This window comes from Scyliorhinus torazame, chromosome 27, assembly GCF_047496885.1.
Source record: "Scyliorhinus torazame isolate Kashiwa2021f chromosome 27, sScyTor2.1, whole genome shotgun sequence".
Taxonomy (NCBI): Eukaryota; Metazoa; Chordata; class Chondrichthyes; order Carcharhiniformes; family Scyliorhinidae; genus Scyliorhinus; species Scyliorhinus torazame.
In genome coordinates this window covers 32,399,266-32,425,190 of record NC_092733.1, presented here as the reverse complement: position 1 = coordinate 32,425,190, position 25,925 = coordinate 32,399,266, and the positions used below count along the sequence as shown (strand labels likewise).

At 48.6% G+C, this 25,925-nt stretch overlaps 1 protein-coding gene across 1 annotated transcript; it reads right to left on the bottom strand.

The window, feature by feature from the left end:
* Positions 1-474: 474 nt before the first annotated feature.
* LOC140403341 (coiled-coil-helix-coiled-coil-helix domain-containing protein 5) lies at positions 475-25,925 on the bottom strand. Its single transcript, XM_072491232.1, has 4 exons — positions 25,907-25,925; positions 23,577-23,717; positions 14,599-14,750; positions 475-2,034 (listed from the first exon to the last, which is right to left on the bottom strand). The coding sequence occupies exons 2-4, from the start codon at positions 23,672-23,674 to the stop codon at positions 2,009-2,011; spliced, it is 276 nt and encodes a 91-aa protein (XP_072347333.1). The 5' UTR covers positions 23,675-23,717; positions 25,907-25,925; the 3' UTR covers positions 475-2,008.

Genomic DNA, 25,925 nt, shown 5'->3' with positions numbered 1-25,925 from the left:
AGGGTATAGTAATAGGGCAGGCTGGGGCTTGTGTAGGGCCTATTTCTGTGTGGGTGGCATGGGGTAGGACAGTGGTTAGCACTGTTGTTTCACAGCTCCAGGGTCCCAGGTTCGATTCCAGGCTTGGGTCACTGTCTGTGCGGAGTCTGCACGTTCCCCCACGTGTCTGCGTGGGTTTCCTCCGGGTGCACTGGTTTTCTCCCCCAAGTCCCGAAAGACGTGCTGTTAGGTGAATTGGGCATTCTGAATTCTCCCTCAGTGTACCCGAACAGGCGCCGGAGTGTGGCGACTCGCGGAATTTCACAGTAACCTCATTGCAGTGTTAATGTGAGCCTATTTGTGACACTAAAGATTATTATTATTGTTGTAAATTTTAATCCGTGCCAAAGGTGCAATCGATAGGAGCACATTCTGTCACTTTAAGACTTTTTGAATCATCGCCCACCACAGAAATAAACTGGAAGTAGTCTGAAAACACAAAAACGCGCCAGAATTTATGAAGGAATGGAAAACGATTCAACACAGAACACACACGCACTTTCTGTTAATATGAAGTGAAGGAAATGTGTAGAAAGCTGTTGGTATGTGTGGCAACAGGTACAACCACCGAGACAGTCCCCTTCAGAAGGCCAAACGAAGCTTGTTTATTTTGATGCATGGTTACTGGGCGAGAGCGGAGGTTTCTCACCAATGCTAAGTACCCAGTGAATATTCCCATTAAGAAAACTGGAAGACCTACAGTAATGCCACTTAACGGGCATATTGTGACGGTGCTATCCAGGAAACAGGACATCACTCTTGAGGGGGCTGAACCCTAGTGAACGACTTACAAGTAAGCGACCATTGCTGGATAACCCAGCCCCCGCCCTCCACAAATCAGCGAACGGCATCCGTTTCTTTTGCCGTGGTTTTGGCAATGTTTGCCGAGCTGGGCCTAGACAAAGATGGTGTTTCTCCTTCTCAGGGGGCTGTTCAAGTGGGTAAATGTACACATTTCACATGCCGGTTTGAATTGACAATAGCACAATTACCGCTTTGACTCCGCTTGTCTCCCCATTCTGTCTTTTACGCAGCAGCTAATTTTTTGTGGAGATGGATGTGGGTGAAGTTGACCACTCAGCCCATCGCCGGCCATCCGGATGACCAGGCAGCCCCGTCCCTCTCAACGTCAATTGTCTCTTCAATGATTTGAGAGTTTTTGCCTCCACTCTCATAGACAGGGGTACACATTCAAGGTATGTTTTGGGAGGGATAAAGGTGACTTTGGAGCTATAGTTCCACGTCTCGTGACCGAGCATGTTCTAGACTAACTGACAGAGATTGGCTGCTGTGATGGATTAGTCAACACCATTATCGGTGGGTCACCAGAAGTACTGATGGATCTTGTTTCACTTGCCCATCACTCTTTGTGTAAATAATTTTCTGCCAACTCCCCAGAATTTGACATGAAGCTCAACGACCAATATGGCGAAAAACCAAAAGAGGCAACGAACAAATATGAACCTTTCCCTACCATTAGGCTTAAACTTGGATGTTCCAAATTTGCCTTTCCTACACTTTTCATGTCACCTCCCTCCAATGTGTCCCCTTTCAGACATTCAAGGGCTTACAAGTTACGATAACCCAAAGGTTTCCAGTAACAACTTGATCCTCTTGAGTAACGTCACAAGTTTTGAGCACAGCTGTGGAAAATAGTGACTCCAAACTCTTCTGGAGAATTAAACGCCAGGCCAGAAGGTACATGGTGTTCCCCCCCCCCCCCCTCCCCCCAATGGCAATACCGTCAATGTCTGAGAAGTTATATCGACTTCTTAAAGCTGCAGGCTTATACAGCTCCTGCCATCGTGAACAAGCTCCATCTTAAACTCTTCACCATGCCAAACACAATTATCTTAAACAAGTAGTCTTTTGCTTCTGCTTCCAATGTTGACGGGTCGCACACATCACCCATCTCCGACAGCTGTGTGGAATCTGTGGAGGTGATGAAGATTCCAAGTCCGTCGAGCCCTCACACGCCTTGCTGTACAGCCTCCCCTGAGGAGAAAGAGGCAGCGCAAGTTAAATATCAAGGGCAGAGTCGTTTTTGTTCACTTACGTAAAAAAAAGACTTGACTTTATGCGGCGCCTTTCATGATCGGCAGGAGATCCCTGTGTGCTTCACGGCCAATAAAATACTTTTGGACTGCAGTTACTGCTGTTGTGAGAGGAAAGCAGCCATTTGCACACAGGAAGATCTCAACATTGGTTCAGGGATAAATAATGGACAGGACACGAGGAAGACCTACCGTCATCTTTTATAGCGCGATGGGATTATTCACCTCGACTGGAGGGGGCAGAAAGGCCTTCATTTAACAGCCAAACTACACCACCATTCGCGACTCCTCAGACAATGAAGCAGTCCACGTCCAAATGCAACAAGACCGGGACAGAAGAGTTCATCGCCGCAGGGTTCCTAGCCTTTGACTTGCTCTTGTGGTCACAGCATTTCCATGGCGAGTCCAGTTCCGTTTCTGATCTATACAACCCCAGGATGTTGATAGTGAGGCGATTCAGCGAAGGCAACGCCAATGAATGCCAAGGGAAGATGGTTGGATTCCTGCCGTTAAATGTCATCTGCCATGTTTCTACTCATTTCATTAGTCTACGTCCTCCTGAAGTACATTCCCACCCTTGTCGCTGTCTAATATATTTCCAGGTTTTTAGTGATCTGTAAATTTTTTAATATGGCCTTCATATCCAAGTCCAGGACAATAATATATCTCAGAGAGCGGAGTGGCCACAAGGCTGACTACGGGGGAACACCATGCTCGCTTGCCTCCACACCAGAAAACAACTGCTCCTATAAGGCCATTTTCCCATTCGCGATGCCGATGAGGAGCTGAGCATAGAGAGAAAAGCCTGTGCGTTGAGAAAACATTTGCTTTCTACTGCTTGGGTACCAGTTACATTTAGGGTAATGGAAGCCAGGAGTGATTTCATCCCGGCAATCTTAAGATTTCAACTGGTGAACATGCAACAGACATGGAAAAGCACTTGGTGATAACGCAACAGGTTTATTTGGCGAGTAGCCAAGTCCTGATTAGCTAACCTCCGATGGGCCTAGAATTGGCCTCAGTGCCCGGGTGATGTAAAGAAATTTATGAAGGTGCCCACTCCGAATTGATATCCCATAAGCCCTGTTCGGAAGTGGGTGCATGTTGTTAGGTAATGGGATAAGAGACATTGCAATTAGTTGTCTCATTTATGTTAAGTATCCATTAATTGACACTAATATGTAAAGGGGCTTCAGGTGGCCTCTGTCAGGTGATGTGTAGTTAGAGTTTTGTGCAAAGGCTGTTGGAATTAAATAAATGTGTGTTGGTGAAAAAGGAACAGAACTTTAGACTCTTCATATCACAGCAACTAAAATGTCTAACAATTGGTAGCAGAGGGTGGTTGCTGTGTAAATGTGAAGGGTTGAAAGATACAACTTTTCCTGATCAAACCAAGGAGTGAGTGAGAAAAGAAAAAAAGGGATATAGAACATAGAACATAGAACATAGAACAATAGGAAAAAAGGATATATGGCTGAACCGAGGGTAAAGATGGCTGGATATGACTATCCTCCCTTATTTTCTGAAAGGGAATCGTACGACCAATGGAGAAGTGCACTAGTTATGTGGACTAAGGTAACTGCTTTAGGAAAGAGAAAACAAGGTATGGCATTGGCTCTTTCTCTACCATATGGCAGTAAAATCCGAAACAAAGTGCTTTCTGAGCTGGAATTGGAAGAGTTAGACTCAGAAGAAGGTCTGGATTACATTATATGGATAAGATTTATAAGAAAGATGACTTAAGTGCGTATGAAGCATGGTCAGATTTTGATACGTTCCGGAAAATGGAGGATATCTCCATGGAAGACTACATAATGGAATTTGGCAGACTATATAAATGGCTACAGAAACACAACCTGGAATTTACACAGTCTGTGTTGGCCTTTAAATTACTTGACTGTGCTAGAGTGAGCAACATGGATAGGCTCCTGGTTTTGACAGGAGTTCAGTTTACTTTACAAAAGTTTCTGGGGAAACATTTGGTTCCGATGGCTCTGATGACCCAAATAGCTCAGCCTGCAATAAGGCAGAATATGGAAGATACACTACTAACAGGATGGCGAAATCGTACGGCTACGAACAGTACTCAAGACTATAGAAGGAAACCGTGACAAGGAAATTATGAAGACAGAAACCCAGTTAGAACCTACAATAGGAAGATGAACTCCAGAAATGCACGGGGCATGATAAATCGATGTTTTCGATGTGACTCTCAATACCATTATGCTTTCAACTGTCCAACTCGTTATGATAGAGTGTTTGAAGCGACACATGGCACGGAACAGTCAGAAGAGGAAAAGGATAGTGACCAGAAAGAAGGCATTGTCCTATTGACAAGCAGTTTTACGCCGTTAATGAGGGTGTTGGTTGCAGAATCCTTCAACTGTGCTGTATTGGACAGTAGCTGCACATCTACTGTGTGTGGAATTGACTGGTTAAAACGTTATCTGGACTCCTTGAATGCTGAAAATCGTAACAAGGTTAAGGAATTTGAAAGTTCCACAAGTTTCAGGTTTGGGGATGATAATACTCTGAAGTCGCTGAAAAGAGTGGTGATCCTTGAAATATTGCCAGAGTGAATAATTTCATTAGCACGGATGTTGTATCAAGTGAGATACCTTTCCTTCTGAGCAGACCGTCGATGAAGAAAACACACATGATAAGGCAACAGTTTTTGGAAAGACGGTGGACTTACAATTTACACAGTTGGGACACTATTGTATTCCATTACTGACAAATAATACTTCAAGTCGAGTGATTAAGGATGTGTTAATGGCAGTTGAAAATGGGACTTTAGCTGATAAAAAGCTTATGGTATTAAAACTGCATAGGCAATTTGCACATCCGTCTCCTCGGAGGCTGAAAAATGTATTAAAGGATGCAGGGGTAAGGGATGACAACTATACTAAACTGATAGAACAGGTTAGTGACCGCTGTGAAGTTTGTAGGAAGTACAAAAGGATACCAGCACGACCGATAGTAACCCTACCTTTGGCTAGGGATTGTAACAACATTGTGGCCATGGACCTTAAGATCTGGGATAAAGCAAATAATATATTTATTTTGCATTTTGTAGATTTAGCAACCAGATTTAGTCAATCAACGATTGTACGAAGTAAAGAAAAGAGAGTAATTCTGGATCAAATCGTGGAAAATTGGATAGGGACAGGAATGGGTCCACCGGCAAAATTCCTTATGGACAATGGGGGAGAATTTGCTAATGATGAGTTTAGGGATGTGTGTGAAAACGTGAATATCAGAGTTATGAATATGGCTGCAGAAAGCCCATTTAGTAATGGTGTCTGTGAAAGAAATCATGCTGTCATCGATGACATGCTTCGGAAAATTTTGGCAGATCGATCAAATTGCAGGCTAAATTCAGCTTTAGCATGGGCGGTACAGGCAAAGAATTCATTGCAGATGGTTGGGGGCTATAGTCCTTATCAATTAGTGTTTGGTAGAAATCCTAAAATTCCGTCCATTTTGGATGACCAGCCTCCAGCTTGGGAAGGGACTACAATTAGCTCTGGTTTTGCTGAACATTTAAATGCATTAAATAGCAGTAGAAAAGCTTTTTTGGAAGCAGAAGTCTCTGAAAGAATTCGCAGAGCTTTAAGACATAACGTACGGCCATCAGTTGCCGTTTTTCAGTAAGGAGACATGATATACTATAAGAGAGACAATTCTAATGAATGGAAAGGCCCAAGGCAGATCATAGGCATAGATGGCAAAACAATTATTTTGCAACATGGTAATCAAACTGTTAGGGTACATTCATCAAGGATAATGGGTACAGATTACAAATTTTCATATTTAGACAGAGCAGACGGACATGACGAGGAACCAGAGTCATCTGGTAAGCACATGTTTCAGAACTATGAGGACCAGTTAACTGATATAGACAGGGTTTCTGTAGAGGAGCACAACACTTCTGATGAATTAGAACAGGCCATTTTTCCGAAAGGGCAACTGCCAAAGGTTGGTACAAAAGTGACATACTTGCCTGAAGGCTCTAGTCAATTGAAGGATGCAACTGTTATTAGTAGAGCACGGAAGGCCACTGGAAAGTATAAACATTGGTTGAATGTACAGCATTCAGGGGAAGGAGTCAAGACAATGGATTGGGAAAACAAAGTTCAAAAATGGAGGGCACAGAAACGCAGTGCCAGTTCAGATAATACATCGGATAGTGAACAGGTCCGCAGGAAAAGGTCGAGAACTATTCAAAGGACATCCCACAGCAGAAGGGAAAGGTCAAGCAGTAGCAGTACAGAACAAGATACCAGGCGGGAGAGGGGACGTAGTTTATCAAGATCTCGGAACATGAGTAAGATTACGAATACTAATAGGAGTAGAAGCCCACATTTTGGTGGCTTCAAATAAATTAGATAAAAAAGTTATCAAAGATGCTAAACAGCAAGAATTGCATAGTTGGAGTGAATTTGGGGTATACACAGAAGTACCGGATAGGGGACAAAGAGCTCTATCCCACAGATGGATTTGCAAGGAAAAGGTTCTTCCGGATGGAACTTATAAGGCAAAGGCCAGGCTTGTGGCAAGGGGATTTGAAGAAAACTTAGAAGATCAGGATTTAAGGGTAGATTCACCTACAGCAGTAAAGGTTATTTTAAAGATCTTCTTGGCTCTATCAGCCACAAAGGCATGGGAATGCAAATCTATAGATATAAAATCTGCCTTTTTGCAGGGGCATCAGCTCCAGAGAGACATTTTTCTCCGTCCTCCTAAAGAAGCAGCTAACACAGAAGGGGTACTCTGGAAGTTGAACAAATGTGTATATGGATTAAATGATGCATCTAGAGTCTGGTATTTTTCGGTAAGGTCAGTTTTGTTAAAGTTAGGCTGTTGCCAGTTGAAAGCAGATCCTGCAATGTTTTACTGACACTATAAAGGAAATCTTTCTGGCATCTTTATGATGCATGTCGATGATTTTTTGTGGGCTGGGACTAGTGATTTTGAAGCTATTGTAATCTCTGGTTTGAGGAACGAATTCAGGGTTGGAAGTCAGGCTTCCGGTGCATTTAAATATATTGGACTGGATATTGGACAGACTAAGTTAGGAGCAACTTTACGTCAGCAATCTTATTTGGAAAGCCTCAGCCCAATAGCAATTAGTCGTTGCCGAGTTTCACAAAAAGACGCAATGGTATCAAAGACAGAAAAAGAGCAACTGCAAAGTTTAATTGGGCAACTGAACTGGTTAGGCAGACAGACTAGACCGGATGTGAGTTTTGATGTCTTAGAGTTGAGTACAAAAATGAATGATCCCAAAGTGGAAGACATAATAAGAGCAAATAAAGCATTGGCCAAACTAAAAATGCAGGAGTGTGTTTTGAAGTTCCCGGTTTTAGGTGACCTTAGGTTCATAGTTTATAGTGATGCGTCCTACTCAAATTTATGTGATGGGGTTTCAAGCTCAGGAAGTTTTATAATTTTCCTTTTGGGGAATAATGGTAAATGTTGCCCGCTTGTGTGGGAAACAAAGAAAATAAGGAGAGTGGTAAAAAGCACTTTGGCTGCTGAGACATTAAGCCTTGTAGAGGCGGTGGATATGGCCTTTTATACAAGTATGATATTGATAGGGGCTGTTTAGCACAGGGCTAAATCGCTGGCTTTGAAAGCAGACCAAGGCAGGCCAGCAGCACGGTTCGATTCCCGTAACAGCCTCCCCGAACAGGTGCCGGAATGTGGCGACTAGGGCAAAAACTAAGATGGCGTCGGAAGGTGGCAGTTTAATATGGGGCCCTGAACAACACGAGTTTTTGAAACGCTGCGTGGAAGAATCAAAAAAAAAATGAAGAAGGAGCTGTTGGCCCCGATATTACAGGCGATCGAAGGGCTAAAGGAGGAGCAAAAGACCCAGGAGCGGGAGCTTTGGGTCGTGAAGGCAAAGGCTGTCGAGAATGAGGACGACATACAGGGCCTGGTGGTGAAGACGGAGATGCACGAGGCACACCATAAACGATGTGTGGAAAGGCTGGAGGCGCTGGAGAACAACGCGAGGAGGAACAACCTAAGGATTCTTGGTCTTCCTGAAGGTGCGGAGGGAGCGGACGTCGGGGCATATGCGAGCACGATGCTGCACTCGTTAATGGGAGCGGAGGCCCCGGCGGGTCCGCTGGAGGTGGAGGGAGTATACCGAGTGATGGCGCGAGGACCGAGAGCAGGAGAAAGTCCTAGAGCCATAGTGGTGAGATTCCTCCGTTTTAAGGATAGAGAGATGGTCCTTAGATGGGCAAAGAAAACTCAGAGCAGTAGGTGGGAGAACGCGGTGATCCGCGTATACCAAGACTGGAGTGCGGAGGTGGCGAGAAGGAGGGCGAGCTTTAATCGGGCCAAGGCGGTGCTTCACAAAAAGATAAAATTCGGAATGCTGCAACCGGCAAGACTGTGGGTCACATATCAAGGGAGGCACCACTACTTCGAGACGGCGGATGAAGCGTGGACTTTTATCGTGGAAGAAAAATTGGAATGAGTGGGTTATTTTTTAAAAAAACGTTTGAAACAAAGTGGTGGGGCGAGTATGGGGGGGCGAAGAGGGGGGTAAAAGGGGGGGGGAAAGAGGAGTTTTATGTTATTAATCCTGCGATGTGGTAACTTTTCTCTCTTCCACAGGAGGTGGTGGAGGGAGGAAAGGAGGTGGAGGAGATGGGGCATTGGTCATTGGGGGCGGGGCCAAGGGGGAAGCACGGGCTCGGTTCCCGCGCTACGATAATCATGGCGGGAATAGGGAAGCAGGAAGGAGGGGGCGTCGCACGGTGCAAGCCGAGGTCACGGGGGGAAGCCGAGGTCGGCCAGAGTTTGCTGACTTCTGGGAGCAACATGGGGGGTGTAACTACGCTAGTGGGGGATCTAGCGGGGGGGATGGGAGGGGGGAATTATTGGGCTGCTGCTGCTGGGGAGAGGAGGGAGCTGGCATGGGGTGGGATGGGCGGGGGGGCACCGCCTGGGGGGGACACAGCTGCGTGGGAACCGGGTGAGGAGCTGGAAAAAGGGGATGGCTAATCGACAAGGGGGGGGGGGTAAAAAGCCCCCCAACCCGGCTGATCACGTGGAACGTGAGAGGGCTGAACGGGCCGAGAAAGAGGGCACGGGTACTCGCACACCTTAAGAAACTTAAGGCAGACGTGGTTATGTTACAGGAAACGCACTTGAAACTGATAGACCAGGTGAGACAACGCAAAGGTTGGGTGGGGCAGGTGTTCCATTCGGGGCTAGATGCGAAAAACAGGGGGGGTGGCTATATTAGTGGGGAAGCGGGTAATGTTTGAGGCAAAGACTATAGTGGCGGATAGCGGGGGCAGATACGTGATGGTGAGTGGCAAACTACAGGGGGAGACGGTGGTTTTGGTAAACGTATATGCCCCGAACTGGGATGATGCCAATTTTATGAGGCGTATGCTAGGACGCATCCCGGACCTAGAGGTGGGAAAGTTGGTAATGGGGGGAGATTTCAATACGGTGTTGGAACCAGGGCTGGATAGGTCGAGGTCCAGGACTGGAAGGAGGCCGGCAGCAGCCAAGGTGCTTAAAGATTTTATGGAGCAGATGGGAGGAGTAGACCCGTGGAGATTTAGCAGACCTAGGAGTAAGGAGTTTTCGTTTTTCTCCTATGTCCACAAAGTCTATTCGCGAATAGACTTTTTTGTTTTGGGAAGGGCGTTGATCCCGAAGGTGAGGGGAACGGAGTATACGGCTATAGCCATTTCGGATCACGCTCCACATTGGGTGGACTTGGAGATAGGGGAGGAAACAGAAGGGCGCCCACCCTGGAGAACGGACATGGGACTAAAGGCAGATGAGGGGGTGTGTCTAAGGGTGAGGGGGTGCATTGAAAAGTACTTGGAACTCAATGATAATGGGGAGGTCCAGGTGGGAATGGTCTGGGAGGCGCTGAAGGCAGTGGTTAGAGGGGAGCTGATATCAATAAGGGCACATAAAGGAAAGCAGGAGAGTAGGGAACGGGAGCGGTTGCTGCAAGAACTTCTGAGGGTGGACAGGCAATATGCGGAGGCACCGGAGGAGGGACTGTACAGGGAAAGGCAAAGGCTACACGTAGAATTTGACTTGCTGACAACGGGTACTGCAGAGGCACAGTGGAGGAAGGCACAGGGTGTACAGTACGAATATGGGGAGAAGGCGAGCAGGTTGCTGGCCCACCAATTGAGGAAAAGGGGAGCAGCGAGGGAAATAGGGGGAGTGAGGGATGAGGAAGGAGAGATGGAGCGGGGAGCGGGGAGCGGAGAGAGTGAATGTAGTGTTCAAGGCATTTTATAAAAAATTATACGAAGCTCAACCCCCGGATGGGAGGGAGAGAATGATGGGCTTTCTGGACCGGCTGGAATTTCCCAAGGTGGAGGAGCAGGAAAGGGTGGGACTGGGAGCACAGATTGAAATAGAGGAAGTAGTGAAAGGAATTAGGAGCATGCAGGCGGGGAAGGCTCCGGGACCGGATGGATTCCCAGTTGAATTTTACAGGAAATATGTGGACTTGCTCGCCCCGCTACTGATGAGGACCTTTAATGAGGCAAAGGAAAGGGGACAGCTGCCCCCGACTATGTCTGAGGCAACGATATCGCTTCTCCTAAAGAAGGAAAAGGCTGCAATGCGGGTCCTATAGACCTATTTCCCTCCTAAATGTAGACGCTAAGATTCTGGCCAAGGTAATGGCAATGAGGATAGAGGATTGTGTCCCGAGGGTGGTCCATGAGGACCAAACTGGGTTTGTGAAGGGGAGACAGCTGAATACGAATATACGGAGGCTGCTAGGGGTAATGATGATGCTCCCACCAGAGGGGGAAGCGGAGATAGTGGTGGCGATGGATGCCGAGAAAGCATTTGATAGAGTGGAGTGGGATTATCTGTGGGAGGTGCTGAGGAGATTTGGTTTTGGAGATAAGTATGTTGGATGGGTGCAGCTGTTGAATAGGGCCCCAGTGGCGAGTGTGATCACGAATGGACGGGGATCTGCATACTTTCGGCTCCATAGAGGGACAAGGCAGGGATGCCCTCTGTCCCCATTATTGTTTGCACTGCCGATTGAGCCTCTGGCAATAGCATTGAGGGCTTCCAAGAAGTGGAGGGGAGTACTTAGAGGAGGAGAAGAACACCGGGTATCTCTGTATGCGGATGATTTGTTGTTATATGTAGCGGACCCGGCGGAGGGGATGCCAGAGATAATGCGGACACTTCGGGAGTTTGGAGAATTCTCAGGATATAAACTGAACACGGGGAAAAGTGAATTGTTTGTGGTGCATCCAGGGGAGCAGAGCAGAGAAATAGAGGACTTTCCGCTGAGGAAGGTAACAAGGGACTTTCGTTACTTGGGGATCCAGATAGCCAAGAATTGGGGTACATTGCATAGGTTAAATTTAACGCGATTGGTGGAACAAATGGAGGAGGACTTCAAGAGATGGGACATGGTATCCCTGTCGCTGGCAGGGGGCGTGCAGGCGGTTAAAATGGTAGTCCTCCCGAGATTCCTCTTTGTGTTTCAGTGCCTCCCGGTGGTGATCACGAAGGCTTTTTTCAAAAGGATCGAAAAGAGTATCATGAGTTTTGTGTGGGCCAGGAAGACCCCGAGAGTGAGGAAGGGATTCTTACAGCGTAGTAGGGATAGGGGGGGGCTGGCACTACCGAGCCTAAGTGAGCACTACTGGGCCGCCAATATCTCAATGGTGAGTAAGTGGATGGGAGAAGAGGAGGGAGCGGCGTGGAAGAGATTGGAGAGGGCGTCCTGTAGGGGGACTAGCCTACAAGCTATGGTGACGGCCCCATTGCCGTTCTCACCGAAGAAATCCACCACAAGCCCGGTGGTGGTGGCGACTTTGAAAATTTGGGGACAGTGGAGACGGCATAGGGGAAAGACAGGAGCCTTGGTGGGGTCCCCGATAAGAAATAACCATAGGTTTGCCCCGGGGAGAATGGATGGGGGATTTGGAATATGGCAAAGAGCAGGAGTAACGCAACTGAAAGATCTGTTTGTGGATGGGAAGTTCGCAAGTCTGGGAGCGCTGACCGAGAAATATGGGTTGCCCCAAGGGAATGCATTCCGGTATATGCAACTGAGGGCTTTTGCGAGGCAACAGGTGAGGGAATTCCCGCAGCTCCCGACGCATGAGGTGCAGGACAGAGTCATCTCAAAGACATGGGTGGGGGACGGTAAGGTGTCAGATATATATAGGGAAATGAGGGACGAGGGGGAGATTATGGTAGATGAGCTGAAAGGGAAATGGGAAGATGAGCTGGGGGAGGAGATTGAGGAGGGGCTGTGGGCGGATGCCCTAAGTAGGGTAAACTCATCGTCCTTGTGTGCCAGGCTAAGCCTGATTCAATTTAAGGTGTTACACAGGACGCATATGACTGGAGCACGGCTCAGTAAATTTTTTGGGGTGGAGGATAGGTGTGCGAGATGCTCGAGAAGCCCAGCAAATCACACCCACATGTTCTGGTCATGTCCGGCACTACAGGGGTTCTGGGTGGGGGTGATAAAGGTGCTTTCGAAAGTAGTGGGGGTCCAGGTCGAACCAAGCTGGGGGTTGGCTATATTTGGGGTTGCACAAGAGCCGGGAGTGCAGGAGGCGAGAGAGGCCGATGTTTTGGCCTTTGCGCTCCTAGTAGCCCGGCGCAGGATACTGTTGATGTGGAAGGAAGCCAAGCCCCCGGGGGTGGAGACCTGGATAAATGACATGGCAGGGTTTATAAAGCTGGAACGGATTAAGTTCGTCCGAAGGGGATCGGCTCAAGGGTTCACCAGGCGGTGGCAACCGTTCGTCGAATACCTCACAGAGAGATAGAGGGAATGGAAAAGAAGAAGACAGCAGCAGCAGCCCGGGGTGGGGGGGGAGGAACCAGAAGGAATCTCAGGGTTGTTAATATATATGTATAATATGTATAGGTCGTTGCTATAAATAATTGTATATTGGACTGTTAAATCATATTTTTGAAGAGTGTTTATCTGAGACAAGGCAGTTGCCATTTAGTTTTAGTTTTCGTTTTTGTTATATATTATTTATTCTTTGTTTATAAAACAGGTCATTGTTATTTATACTGTTATATTATTTTGTAAAGGATACACAATGTACTGTGATGGTTGACCAAAAATTTTCAATAAAATATTTTTTTTTAAAAAACGTCTAACACATGTGAACGCGGGATTTAGTTCAGCTGTGATGCCTCCTGCAGTCAAATACTCCGTTTGCCGTCACATGTGAATACTGGCCAGTTGAAGGAAGCTAGTCTCGCTGAGAATTCAGCACCTTCCAGAAGTATAAAAAAAGAGGTGGAATAGTATGCAATACGATTTTGGTTAAATGTGTGGTTCGCACGGTTTCAGGGGATGTAGGCGTCGCTGGCTGGGCCGGCATCGGTTGCCCATTCCCTAATTGCCCTTTGAACTGAGCGTCTCGATCGGCCATTTCAGACGGGCAGTTAAGAGTCAACCACATTGCTGTGGGTCTGGAATCACATGTAGGCCAGACCGGGTAAGGACGGCAGATTTCCTTCCCTGAAGGACGTTAGTGAGCCAGATGGGTTTTTACGACAATGGTTTCATGGTCATCATCAGATTTTCAATTCCAGATTATGACTTAATTCACATTCCACCCTCTGCCCTGGCAGGTTTCGAACCCGGGTCCCCAGGCATTACCCTGGCTCTCTGGATTACTAGTCCAGTGACAATGCCCCTTAAGTCAAGCACAGACATGCACAAATTGCCCAACATACCCAAACCCAATAGCGGATTCATTCCAAGGCTAGTTAAACAGGGCATACAATGGAGAAAACAGCCAGAGATTGAGAAACATACTGACAGAAACCCCCAATCTAATTCATCGCTCTCTCTCTCTCTCTCGACTGGTACTACTGGTTATTCGAGAGAGCTGGACTCGTGAGGAGAGGCAAGAGTGACTGATCTTGACATCCAGGCAGCATTTGACCGAGTGTGGTATCAAGGAGCCCTGGCAAAACTGAAGTGAATAGGAATCAGGTGGAAGACACTCTGTTGGCTGGGAGTCATGCCTAGCACAAAGGAAGATTCACTCGCTCCACAGCCGTGTGTATCATCTACAAGATGTACTGCAGGCAGCAACTCACAGAAGCTGTGACTTCCAAACCTGCAATCTCCTCCGCCTAGGACAACGGCAGCAGATGCCTGGGAACACGCAAGTCCGCAGCGCTTTGTACATCCAATCTTAATAAATATTAACTAGCATTTCCTGCTGCAATCTGAGGCCGGTCATTTTATTTTCACATTGAGTGCAGTGTAGTAAGCACAGTTGTTTCTGTCTGGAATGAAGGAAGCACTTAATAAACTTGAAGCAGCGACCTTGAATTTGGCATTATTGGTTAGCATTAGAATCATCATAGGATCCCTACAGTGCGGAAGGAGGCGTTTCTCTGACATCCCTCCTATATCTTCCACCCTGAACCTTATAGTTATGCCCCCTTGTAACAGCTACATCCACCCGCGGAAATAGAAACGCTTTACCTAAAGTTGCCACTTTGACTTTGTCCGCGCAGGCCAGGAACTCATTGACGTGGTCTGTGCAGTTGGTGACAGAAGTCTGGTTCTGCTTCAAACACTGTTCAAAAGCCAGGAAGGGCTCTGCACACTCCGCACGGACCTTTTGGATGACTGGGCTGTAAGGAGACAGAGGTCAGTTTCGAGATTTTATAGCAGCAGGCGGTTTTAGGCTCTGTGTGAGTCTGTCTGGATATAAACATACAACAGGATCTTCTCTGGAATAGCTCAGGAACATTAGTGTCCTCCACACCAGTGGCTATTGTAAGTCGTTATCTATCAGCTTGGTTTTGTTCAAAGAATTCCGTGTCTCTCCCTCTAACTCCGAAAAGCTAAAGAAAATGGATTTTCCCCAAGTCTTTCCCTGGGAGTTTGTTGCAGCTTCCACTAGTCTGATTTTCAGTAGCCCCCTGATTTATATCAAATGAGCTGTTCTCTCTCTCTCCTGCACTGTATCCCCCCCTAATCCCGTTCACCATCACGTCTATCCATATGCTGTTCCCTTTTTTCTCTCTCCCACAAACCCCCTGCCAGTTCCCTCTGATCTTCCCATGCCGCACACGATTAAAGCACAAAGTTGACAGGCAATAGGTTCCCAAATTTCCACCGGTGCTCTGGCTTTTACTCGTGGAAGAGGGGCGACAATTAGCTTCGGCTGAACATCCGACCGCTGGAGAGAGTCCAGACTCACTGACTTGCCCACGCCAGCCAGTCCTGCTCGCTCCATCTACCCCAAGCCCCAGCCGTCCCACGGGATCACAGAATTGTTAGGGTGCAGGAAGAGGGACATTCCTCCCGCGCCGGCTCTCCAAATCAGTGTTGTGACTTTTCCCTACAACCCTGCACATTGTTTCTATTCAAATAATCATCCAATCCCCTCTCGAATGCCTCGATTGAACCGGCCAGGCAACGGCATCCAGACCCCAACCACACACTGCGTGAGAAAGGTTTTTCTCACATCACATTTGCTTCTTTTGCCAATCCCTTTAAATCTGCGCCCTCTCATTCTCGATCCTTTTACCAGCGGGAACAGTTTCTCCCTGTCTATTCTGTCCAGCCCCCTCATGATTTTGGACATCTCTATCTTAGCCGTCTTCTCTCCAAGGAGAACAGTGCCAACCTCTCCAATATATCAGACGCTCCCCAGAGGGCACTTGCTTGTCTATCTTCAGTGCAAATCCAATCTTTTGTACAACCCTCACTGCACATGCTACCTAAGCTGGCAGCCCATGAGCCGTAGCAGAATTCCATTGAGCACCTCGAGCCTGCCACACCGATCAATTAGACCAAGGCTGCTCTGCGACTCGACTCCATTTAGCTCCCATTGCTCCATATCCCTTGGTACCCTCCTCTCTCGCCATACACTCTCCTGGCTGTGCAAGGGTTGCTAATCACGGCTTATGTCACAACTGCGGAGTATGGCGAGGAGGCAGGCCTCACGAGCTACCTCGGTCACTGAGGGGATTGGACCCCCATTGGTGAGGTTAACCCACCGCGCACACTAACCATAAGGACAGCTGAGATAACCAACCCCTTTGATGCTCTTATCCAACAGAAATATACTGACCTTAGTCTTGAAAGCTCCAACGAACCCCCAGCACCTTTCATAGAATTTACAGTGCAGAAGGACAGGGAATTCCTTATTGCTACCACCCTCGAATGGGAGAAATATTTCCCAATTTACCTCGCCCGGAATAGTTGGGAATCTGAGAACTGGTGGATATCAAAACTCATTGTAAGTGGACACCTCCCCCCCCCCCCCCCCGGAGAGAACTATTTTGCGGTTTAAACCCGACGACAATTTCTAAGGTGTGCCATCTTTACACATGGAAGAACAACAATGGAACATTGAGCAAGAGATAATAACCAAGCAAGGCACGCATGCAAGGCGTACAATAAACACGGTGTCCCAAAATAGAAAGAAAGCAATCTACAGGAAAGCCCACGGGGACCAGGAGCAGCAACAGCTTCACTATGTGCAGGAAAATATTAAAGCCTGTTCTAAGAAAAAAAAAGAGGTGGTGAAAATGAGACTTGAAGGTATTGGGCTGCAAGGGAATGGAGAGATTGAAACCTGGATATCTTTCAATTAGGTAGGATTTACAGCACAGAAACACACTAGTCATCTCGGCTGGTGTTTGAGGCTCCTCCCAGCTCACCCTATCCTTCTATAGAATTTACAGTACAGAAGGAGGCCATTCAGCCCATCGAGTCTGCACCGGCTCTTGGAAAGAGCACCCTACCCAAGCCCACATCTCCACCCTATCCCCATCACCCAGTAACCCCACCCAACACGAAGGGCAATTTTGGACACTAAGGGCAATTTATCACGGCCAATCCACCTAACCTGCACATCTTTGGACTGTGGAGGAAACCGGAGCACCCGGAGGAAACCCACGCAGACACGGGGAGAACGTGCAGACTCCGCACAGACAGTCCCCAAGCTGGGAATCGAACCTGGGACCCTGGAGCTGTGAAGCATTTGTGCTATCCACTACGCTACCGTGCTCTTCCTTTTTTCCCTCCTGGAATTGTCTAGCTTCTCCTCAAACGCATCCATCAGCCACTCCCTGTGGTCGGGCGTTCCATATTCTCACCACCTGGTGCATATGTGACAAGTACAAACTAAACCCTGGATGTTTTCGTTGCGTCTGTTGCAAATATTTAGGCAAGTCTTCTTGGACACTCTGTGGATCCTGGTTTTGTTTCTTTTCTTTCACAGGATGTGGGAGTCGCCGGCTGGGGGCACCACTTATTGGCCAACCCCAAGTGTCCCCGAGACGGTGGTAGTGAGTTGCCTTCCTCGAGCCGCTGCGGTGTAGGGACACCCACAGGAATTTGAGCCAGGGCCATTGAAAGAAGAGTGATGTATCTCTAGGTCGGGATGGTGTATGATTTGTGTGTGTGTGTGGGGGGGGGGGGGGGGTGATGTCGAAGGAGCAGTGCCAATTTGCAGATGGTACACACGGCTGCCACTGTGCTCTGGTGACTAAGCTGGCCGTGTCTTGAAAAACCAAGCAGGACTTGCCAGACCGGGCCTGCACGAGGTGCTGAGCGAGTCAACAAGACGTGAATGGATACCTGTCTGACCTCGTTCTCACCCACCTCACAGTACCGGTAGGGTGACCACCGCACAGTCCTCGTGGAGACATAGTCCCGGCTTCACATTGAGAATATCCTCTGCACTGCTACCAGTGTTAACTGGGATAAATTGTGGACAGATTTAGCAGCTCAAAATTGGGCATCCGCGAGGCAGAGAGCCATCAGCTCCAGTATTCGACCACAAGCTGTAATCTCAGAGCCCAGCATACCATGCAATGACTGCACCATTACCATCAATCCAGGGGTTCAGCACCAATTCAATAAACAATGCAGGAGAGCTTGCCGGGGCAACACCAGGCAAACCTAGAAATGAGGTGCCAACCTGATGAGGTGCATGTGACTGATAAAGCAAAACTATCACACAACCAACAGATGAGACCAAATCTCCACAGTCCTGTCGCATTGAGTCACGGTCAACAGAAAGCAACTGACTGGAGGAAAAGGCTCCATAAACAGTCCTGTCCTCAATGATGGAGGAGCTGGTAAGTCAGCGCAGAATCTCAGGATTTACAGTGCATAAGTAGGCCATTCAGCCCATCGAGTCTGCACCGGCCCTTGGAAAGAGCACCCTACTTAAGCCCAGGCCTCCACCCTATCCCCGTAACCCCGCCTAACCTTTTTGGACACTAAGGAAAGGGCAATTTAGCGTGGCCAATCCACCTAACCTGCACATCTTTGGAATGTGGGAGGAAACCGGAGCCCCCGGAGGTGACCAAGACGAGACTGAAAACATCTGGAGCCATCTTCAGCGCAAACTACCGAAGGGTGATTCATCTCGCCTCCTCCTTTGGGCCCCACATCACAGACGCCAGTCTTTTGCCTATTCGATTCACCCCAAATGATATCACGAAATAGCTGAAGGCGCGGGATACTGCAACGGTTATAGGCCCTGACAACATCCTGGCCAAGGTACTGGCTTTGTGCTCCAGAACTAGCCATGCCACCCCCCCCAGCCAAGCTGTTCCAGTGCAGCAACAACCTGGTAATGTCAAAAACTGCCTAAGTCTTGTCCTGGCACATAAAGCAGGACAAAGCCAATTACCACCCCATCAGCCTAACTCTCTTTCATCAGCATTATGAGGAAGCGTGTCATTTACAAAGCAGCACATCATTAGCAATAATCTGCTCACCAGCACTCAAGTTTCAGTTCTGTGAGGGACCCTCAGCTCCAGACATCTTTGCAGGCTTATTTCAAATGTGGAGCTGAATTCCAGGAGTGAGGTAAGAGTGGCTGCCCTGGACACCAAGGCAGCATTTGACCGAGGAGAGGCATCAGTGAGCCCCCAGCAAAACTGAAGTCAATGAATCAGGAGAGGAGGAGGAGGAGGAGGAGGAGGAATCTCTCCACTGCTTCGAGTATTATCTAGCACAAAGGAAGATGGGTGTTAGATCTCAATCGTTTCCACCCCATTGTATCACATGTAGCGGTCATTCAGGATAGGGTCCCAGACACGACCACTTTCAGCTGCCTCATAAATGACCATTCCTCCATCTTAAGGTCAGAAGCGGGGATGATTGCACAAAGTTAGCACCATTCGTAGCCCCTCTGTCCATGAAGCAGTCATTGGAAAGGGTGCAAAGGAGATTTACCAGGATGCTGCCTGGATTGGAGGGTTGGTCTTATGAAGAAAGGTTGAGGGAGCTAGGGCTTTTCTCATTGGAGCGAAGGAGGATGAGAGGTGGCTTAATTGAGGTGTACAAGATGATGAGGGGGACAGATAGAGTGGACGTTCAGCGACTTTTTCCTCGGGTGGATGTAGCTGTTACAAGGGGGCATAACTATAAGGTTCATGGTGGAAGATATAGGAGGGATGTCAGAGGTAGGTTCTTTACTCCGAGAGTGGTTGGGGCATGGAACGCACACCCAGCTATGGTAGTGGAGTCGGACACTTTAGGAACTTTCAAGCGGTTATTGGATAGGCACATGGAGTGCACTAGAATGATTGAGAGTGGGTTGATTTGATGTTCTATGTTCAGTCAATTTCCACATGCGGCAAGACTTGGACAACGTTCAGGTTTAGGCCGGTGGTGGCAAAACTAAATCACACAACTGGACAATGGCCATCTCCGACAAGAGGGAATCCAACCATTTCCCCTTGACGTTGGATGACATTACCGTCGCTGAGCGGGTCAAATCCTGGAACTCTCTCCCTAACAGCAATGTAGGGCGCACCTACATCACATGAACTGCAGAAGTTCAATATGGACTGATTGATTGATTTATTGTCACATGTACCGAAGCACAGTGAAAAGTATTTTTCTGCGGCCGAGGGAACGTACACAGTAGACGAAAATAATAATCGACAAAGTACATCGACAAACAGTGATTGGTTACAGTGCGGAACAAGGGGTCAAACAAAGCAAATACACGAGCAAGAGCAGCATAGGGCGTCGTGAATAGTGTTCTTACAGGGAACAGATCAGTCCGAGGGGGAGTCGTTGAGGAGTCTAGTAGCTGTGGGGAAGAAGCTGTTCCAATGTCTGGATGTGCGGGTCTTCAGACCTCTGTACCTCTGTAACTTCTGCCTGATGGAAGGGTCTGGAAGAGGGCAAAGCTTGGATGGGAGGGATCTCTGATAATGCTGTCTGCCTTCCTGAGGCAGCGGGAGGCGTAGACAGAATCAATGTGGGGGTGGCAAGCTTGTGTGATGCGTTGGGCTGAGTTCACCACACTCTGCAGTTTCTTGCGATCTTGGGCCGAGCAGTTGCCATACCAGGCTGTGATGCAGCCGGATAGGATGCTCTCTATGGCACATCTGCAGAAGTTTGTGAGAGTCGATGCAGATGTGCTGAATTTCTTTAGCTTCCGTCGGAAGACGTTGTTGAGCTTCCTTGACTGCTGCACCAACGTGAGTGGACCAGGACAGAAAGCCGGGGATGGTGACCCCCCCAGGAGAAAGTGCCTCGTCATCACCTCCTCGAGGGTGATTAGGGATGGGCAATAAATGTTGGCCTTGCTAACAACACCCACGGCCCAAGAGTAGCAAAAAGTTTGAGTGGAATACCCGGGAAGCGTCACCACTCCCACATCCCAATAAAGAGAAAACACTGAGCAGCAGTCCAGCAGAGATCCCAAAAGCGACTAGTCATGCTGCACAAATCGGAAGTTCTTCGAAGAGCTAAGAGAGATAATGAGAGACGGTAAAGGCATATGAATGTAGCCGGGGATGACAACATTGTTTAGAAGATTAGGAGTTAAGGCCAAGGCTTTCAGAGTGTTTGAAAGTGGGTACTGGGTGCCCCGCGGCGGTTCAGGGCTGTGGGACACATCTGTTTACGAAGCACATCTAGGATTTGGATTCAGGCCAATAGGGAGTGAGGTTGACATTTGTAGACGATACCAAAATAGGTCAGTTAATTCGCTAGAAGATCAAAGAAACGACAGAGGGATACTGATGAGCCGAGGGAAGGATGAGCTACAAAGTGGCTGACGGAACTCAATATCAGTAAGAGTGAGGTGATGCCGTTTGTTTAGTGGTAGCAGTAATAATTCTACCAGAGGTAGAATCAGGCGAGCGGAAGGATATATGGGGGGGGGGGGGGGGGATTTTAGATATTAAAGGCAGCACCTCCATTTGATGAAGCTGTGAAAGAAATTCTAGATTTTACATTAAGATGGCTATAAAATAGAAAGTATAAAATAGAACTCCTGCAGCAACTTCATTTGAAGCCTACTTGTGACAATAAGCGATTTTCATTTCATTTCAGTGATGTCCTTCAACTGAGACAATTGGCCTCCAACAACCACAACCAACTTCCTTTGTGCTAAGTATGCCTCCGACCAGTGGAGGGTTCTCCCAGATTGCGACTCCAGTTTAGCTAGGGCGCCTTGATGCCGCATTCAGTCAAATGCTACCTTGATGTCAAGGGCAGTCACTCTCACCTCACCTCTGACATTCAGCTCTTTTGTCCATGTTTGAACCAAGGCTGTAATGAGGCCAGGAGCTGAGTGACGATACTGGATTCCAAACTCAGTGTCCGTGAGCAGGTTATTACTAAGCAAGTGCTGCTTGACAGCACTGGAGATGACCCCTTGCATCACTTTACTGATGACCAAGAGTAGATTCATGGGGCGATAATTGGCCAGCTTGGATTGGGACATACCTGGGGAAATGACCACATTGCCAGGTAGATGCCAGTGTTGCAGCTGTATTGCTTGGCTCCAGATGCGCCAAGTACAGGCGTACAGTATTCATGACTATTGCTGGAATATTGCCAGGGCCCACAGCCTTTGCAGTATCCAGGGCCTTCAGCCGTTTCTGGATATTACGTGGAGTGAATTGTATTGGCTGAAGACTGACATCAGTGATGCTGGGGACCTCCGGAGGAGACCGAGATGGATCATTCACCCAGCTCTTCCGGTTGCAGATTGTTGCAGGTGCCTTGGTGATGAGCTGGGCTCCCACGTCATTGAGGACGGGGATATTTGTGGGACCACCTGCTCTCGGGAGTTGTTTTAATTAGCGACCACCATTCACGGCTGGAAGTGGTAGGACTGCAGAGCTTAGATCTGATCCGTTGAGAATTGCTTCACTCTGTTGATTGCTTGCTGCTTATGCTGTTTGCCCTGAAGAAGTCCTGTGTTGTAGCTTCACCAGGTTGGCAACTTATTTTCAGGTATGCCTGATGTTGCTCCTGCCCACCTACACTCTTCATTGAACCAGGGTTGATCCCCTGGTTTGGTGGTAATGGTAGAGTGGGGAATACGCCGGGCCATGAGGATGCAGATTGTGGTTGGATACAATTCTGCTGCTGCTGATGGCCCACAGCGCCTCCTGGATGCCTCGTCTGGAGTTGCTACGTGATCATTTAGCACGGTGATAATTCGGTGGGCCGCACGGTAGCATTGTGGATAGCACAATTGCTTCACAGCTCCAGGGTCCCGGGTTCGATTCCCGGCTTGGGTCACTGTCTGTGCGGAGTCTGCACGTCCTCCCCGTGTGTGCGTGGGTTTCCTCCGGGTGCTCCGGTTTCCTCCCACAGTCCAAAGGTGTGCAGGTTAGGTGGATTGGCCATGATAAATTGCCCTTATTGTGCAAAGTTTCCCTTCGTGTTGGGTGGGGTTACTGGGTTATGGGGATAGGGTGGAGGTGTTGACCTTGGATAGGGTGCTCTTTCCAAGAGCCGGTGAAGACTCGGTGGGCCGAATGGCCTCCTTCTGCACTGTAAATTCTATGATTCTAAGTTTAGTTTAGGCTTACATTAACACTGCAATGAAGTTACTGTGAAAAGCCCCCAGTCGCCACATTCCGGCGCCTGATCAGGTACACAGAGGGAGAATTCAGAATTCTCAGCTGGTACGGGAATTGAACCCGCGCTGCTGGTCTTGTTCTGCATCACAAACCAGCTGTCTAGCCCACTGACCAAACCAGCCCTCAGTTCAACCAGCCCTCAGCTCAACCAGCCCTCAGCTCAACCAGCCCTCAGCTCAACCAGCCCTCAGCTCAACCAGCCCTCAGCTCAACCAGCCCTCAGCTCAACCAGCCCTCAGCTCAACCAGCCCTCAGTTCAACCAGCCCTCAGTTCAACCAGCCCTCGGCTCAACCAGCCCTCGGCTAAACCAGCCCTCGGCTAAACCAGCCCTCGGCTCAACCAGCCCTCAGCTCAACCAGCCCTCAGTTCAACCAGCCCTCGGCTAAACCAGCCCTCGGCTAAACCAGCCCTCGGCTAAACCAGCCCTCGGAGAGGGAAGACTTGTGTTCAAGTCTCTGGAGTGGGATCCATGTTCTTCTCATTCAGAAGTGCAAATGCCAACCACGCAGTGCTTGCCTGCACCCCACATTCCTGACTCCTCACTAATGGCAGAGCTCCCGCTTGGTCCCCCCGCGTCTCAACAAACTCACTGTGACGACGTGCACTGTGCGACCCTGGTTTTCAGCTGGTGACAGTCCGTCTGCCACGAGGATGGGTTGGAACCCACACACTGACCGTACGCCTCCATCTCCTTTGAACAGTACCGCGTGGTTATCTCAAACGCTGCTTGCCTGCCAATAAAACAAAATACAGTTCAGACACACAGCCGTGGGAGGGAGACTTCAAGCAGGCCAAACTCAAGAGTGTCCTGGCAAAATTCTACCAACACATCTCCTGTCCCACCTTGACCACTGTTACACAAACATGAAGGGCGCCTACCATTCCATCCCCCAACCACATTTCGGAAAATAGGATCACATGTCAGTGTTCCTTCTCCCGGCATACAAGCGGAAACGTAAGCGGGAGGATTCGGTTAAGAAGGTCGTGCAGTGCTGATCCGAGGCAACTGAAGAACTCGTACATATTCCATATTCAAGAGCTCAGCGGCCAACCTAGACGTGATTGCCACCACCGTCACAGATTTTTGTCAGTAAGTGTCGAGGACTGCGTGCCAAAGAAGGTAGTACGTGCGTTCCCCAACCAGAAACCATGGTTTGACCAGGAGATCCACTGCCTACTGAAGGCCAGGTCGGAGGCGTTCATGACAGGCGACCCTGACCTGAACAGGAAATCCAGGTATGACCTCCGCAAAGCCATCAGGGACGCCAAGAGACAATACCAGGCTAAGCTAGAGTCCCAGAACAACGACACAAACTCTCGTTGATTGTGGCAAGGCTTAAACAATATAACGGGCTACGAAGCAAAGCCATGTAGAATCTCCAGCAACAGAGTACCCCTCCCCGATGAACTTAATACATTCTATGCTCGATTTCAGCAGTAAGCCAACAAACCAATGTCACCTGCCCCAGTAGCCACGGACACACCCATACGTACTGTCACAGCTTCCAAAGTCAGAGTGCCCTTCTCAAAAGTGAATTAACGGAAAGCAATGGGTCCTGACAGAGTCCCCGGTTGTGCACTCAGATCCTGCCCGGACCAGCTGGCGGGTGTGTTCGCAGACATCTTCAACCACTTCCTACTCCGTTCCGAGGTTCCCATCTGCTTCAAGAAGAGCACCATCATACCGGTGCCAAAGAAGAACCAGGCAACGTGACTCAGCGAATAACACCCAGTGGCCCTGACATCGATCGTAATGAAGTGCTTCGAGAGGTTGGTCATGAGACAGATCAACTCCATACTCCCAGAATGCCTTGATTCACTGCAATTCGCCTACCGCCACAACCGGTACACAATAGACACTATCTCCCTGACCCTACACTCATCCCTGGAGCATCTCAACAACAAGGACACTCGGGCTCCTGTTCATTGATTACAGCTCCACCTTCAACATCATAATCCCAGACAAGCTCATATCCGAGCTCCAAAACCTAGGGCTTGGCTCCTCCGTCAACAACTGGATCCTCGACTTCCTGACCACAATTAGTAAGGATAAGCAACAACACCTCCTCCATGATTAACTTACTTGCCTTGCAGGTCAGCTGTTGAGTTCGGGAGTGAGAGCTGGGACCTTAGAATCAGCGCGGGAATTTTGAAAAGCGCGGGGGCTGCGAGACAGAGGGGACCATTTAAAAGGTTGCTGTCTGTGGTGAGGTGAGTACAGATTAACTTACTTGCCTTGCAGGTCAGCTGTTGAGTTCGGGAGTGAGAGCTGGGACCTTAGAATCAGCGCGGGAATTTTGAAAAGCACGGGGGCTGCGAGACAGAGGGGACCATTTAAAAGGTTGCTGTCTGTGGTGAGGTGAGTACAGATTAACTTACTTGCCTTGCAGGTCAGCTGTTGAGTTCGGGAGTGAGAGCTGGGACCTTAGAATCAGCGCGGGAATTTTGAAAAGCGCGGGGGCTGCGAGACAGAGGGGACCATTTAAAAGGTTGCTGTCTGTGGTGAGGTGAGTACAGATTAACTTACTTGCCTTGCAGGTCAGCTGTTGAGTTCGGGAGTGAGAGCTGGGACCTTAGAATCAGCGCGGGAATTTTGAAAAGCACGGGGGCTGCGAGACAGAGGGGACCATTTAAAAGGTTGCTGTCTGTGGTGAGGTGAGTACAGATTAACTTACTTGCCTTGCAGGTCAGCTGTTGAGTTCGGGAGTGAGAGCTGGGACCTTAGAATCAGCGCGGGAATTTTGAAAAGCGCGGGGGCTGCGAGACAGAGGGGACCATTTAAAAGGTTGCTGTCTGTGGTGAGGTGAGTACAGATTAACTTACTTGCCTTGCAGGTCAGCTGTTGAGTTCGGGAGTGAGAGCTGGGACCTTAGAATCAGCGCGGGAATTTTGAAAAAGCGCAGATTAACAATTTGCTTACCTTGCAGGCCAAGTCGATT

What these genes read in the sequence shown, in the direction of transcription:
- LOC140403341 (XM_072491232.1), bottom strand. Translation starts at nt 23,674, where the DNA reads ATGGAGGCGTACGGTCAGTGTGTGGGTTCCAACCCATCCTCGTGGCAG. An exon ending in GCACAGTGCACGTCGTCACA is followed by an intron (nt 14,751 to 23,576) that starts GTGAGTTTGTTG and finishes GTCTCCTTACAG; the next exon opens with CCCAGTCATCCAAAAGGTCC. An exon ending in AGTCAAAGTGGCAACTTTAG is followed by an intron (nt 2,035 to 14,598) that starts GTAAAGCGTTTC and finishes CTTTCTCCTCAG; the next exon opens with GGGAGGCTGTACAGCAAGGC.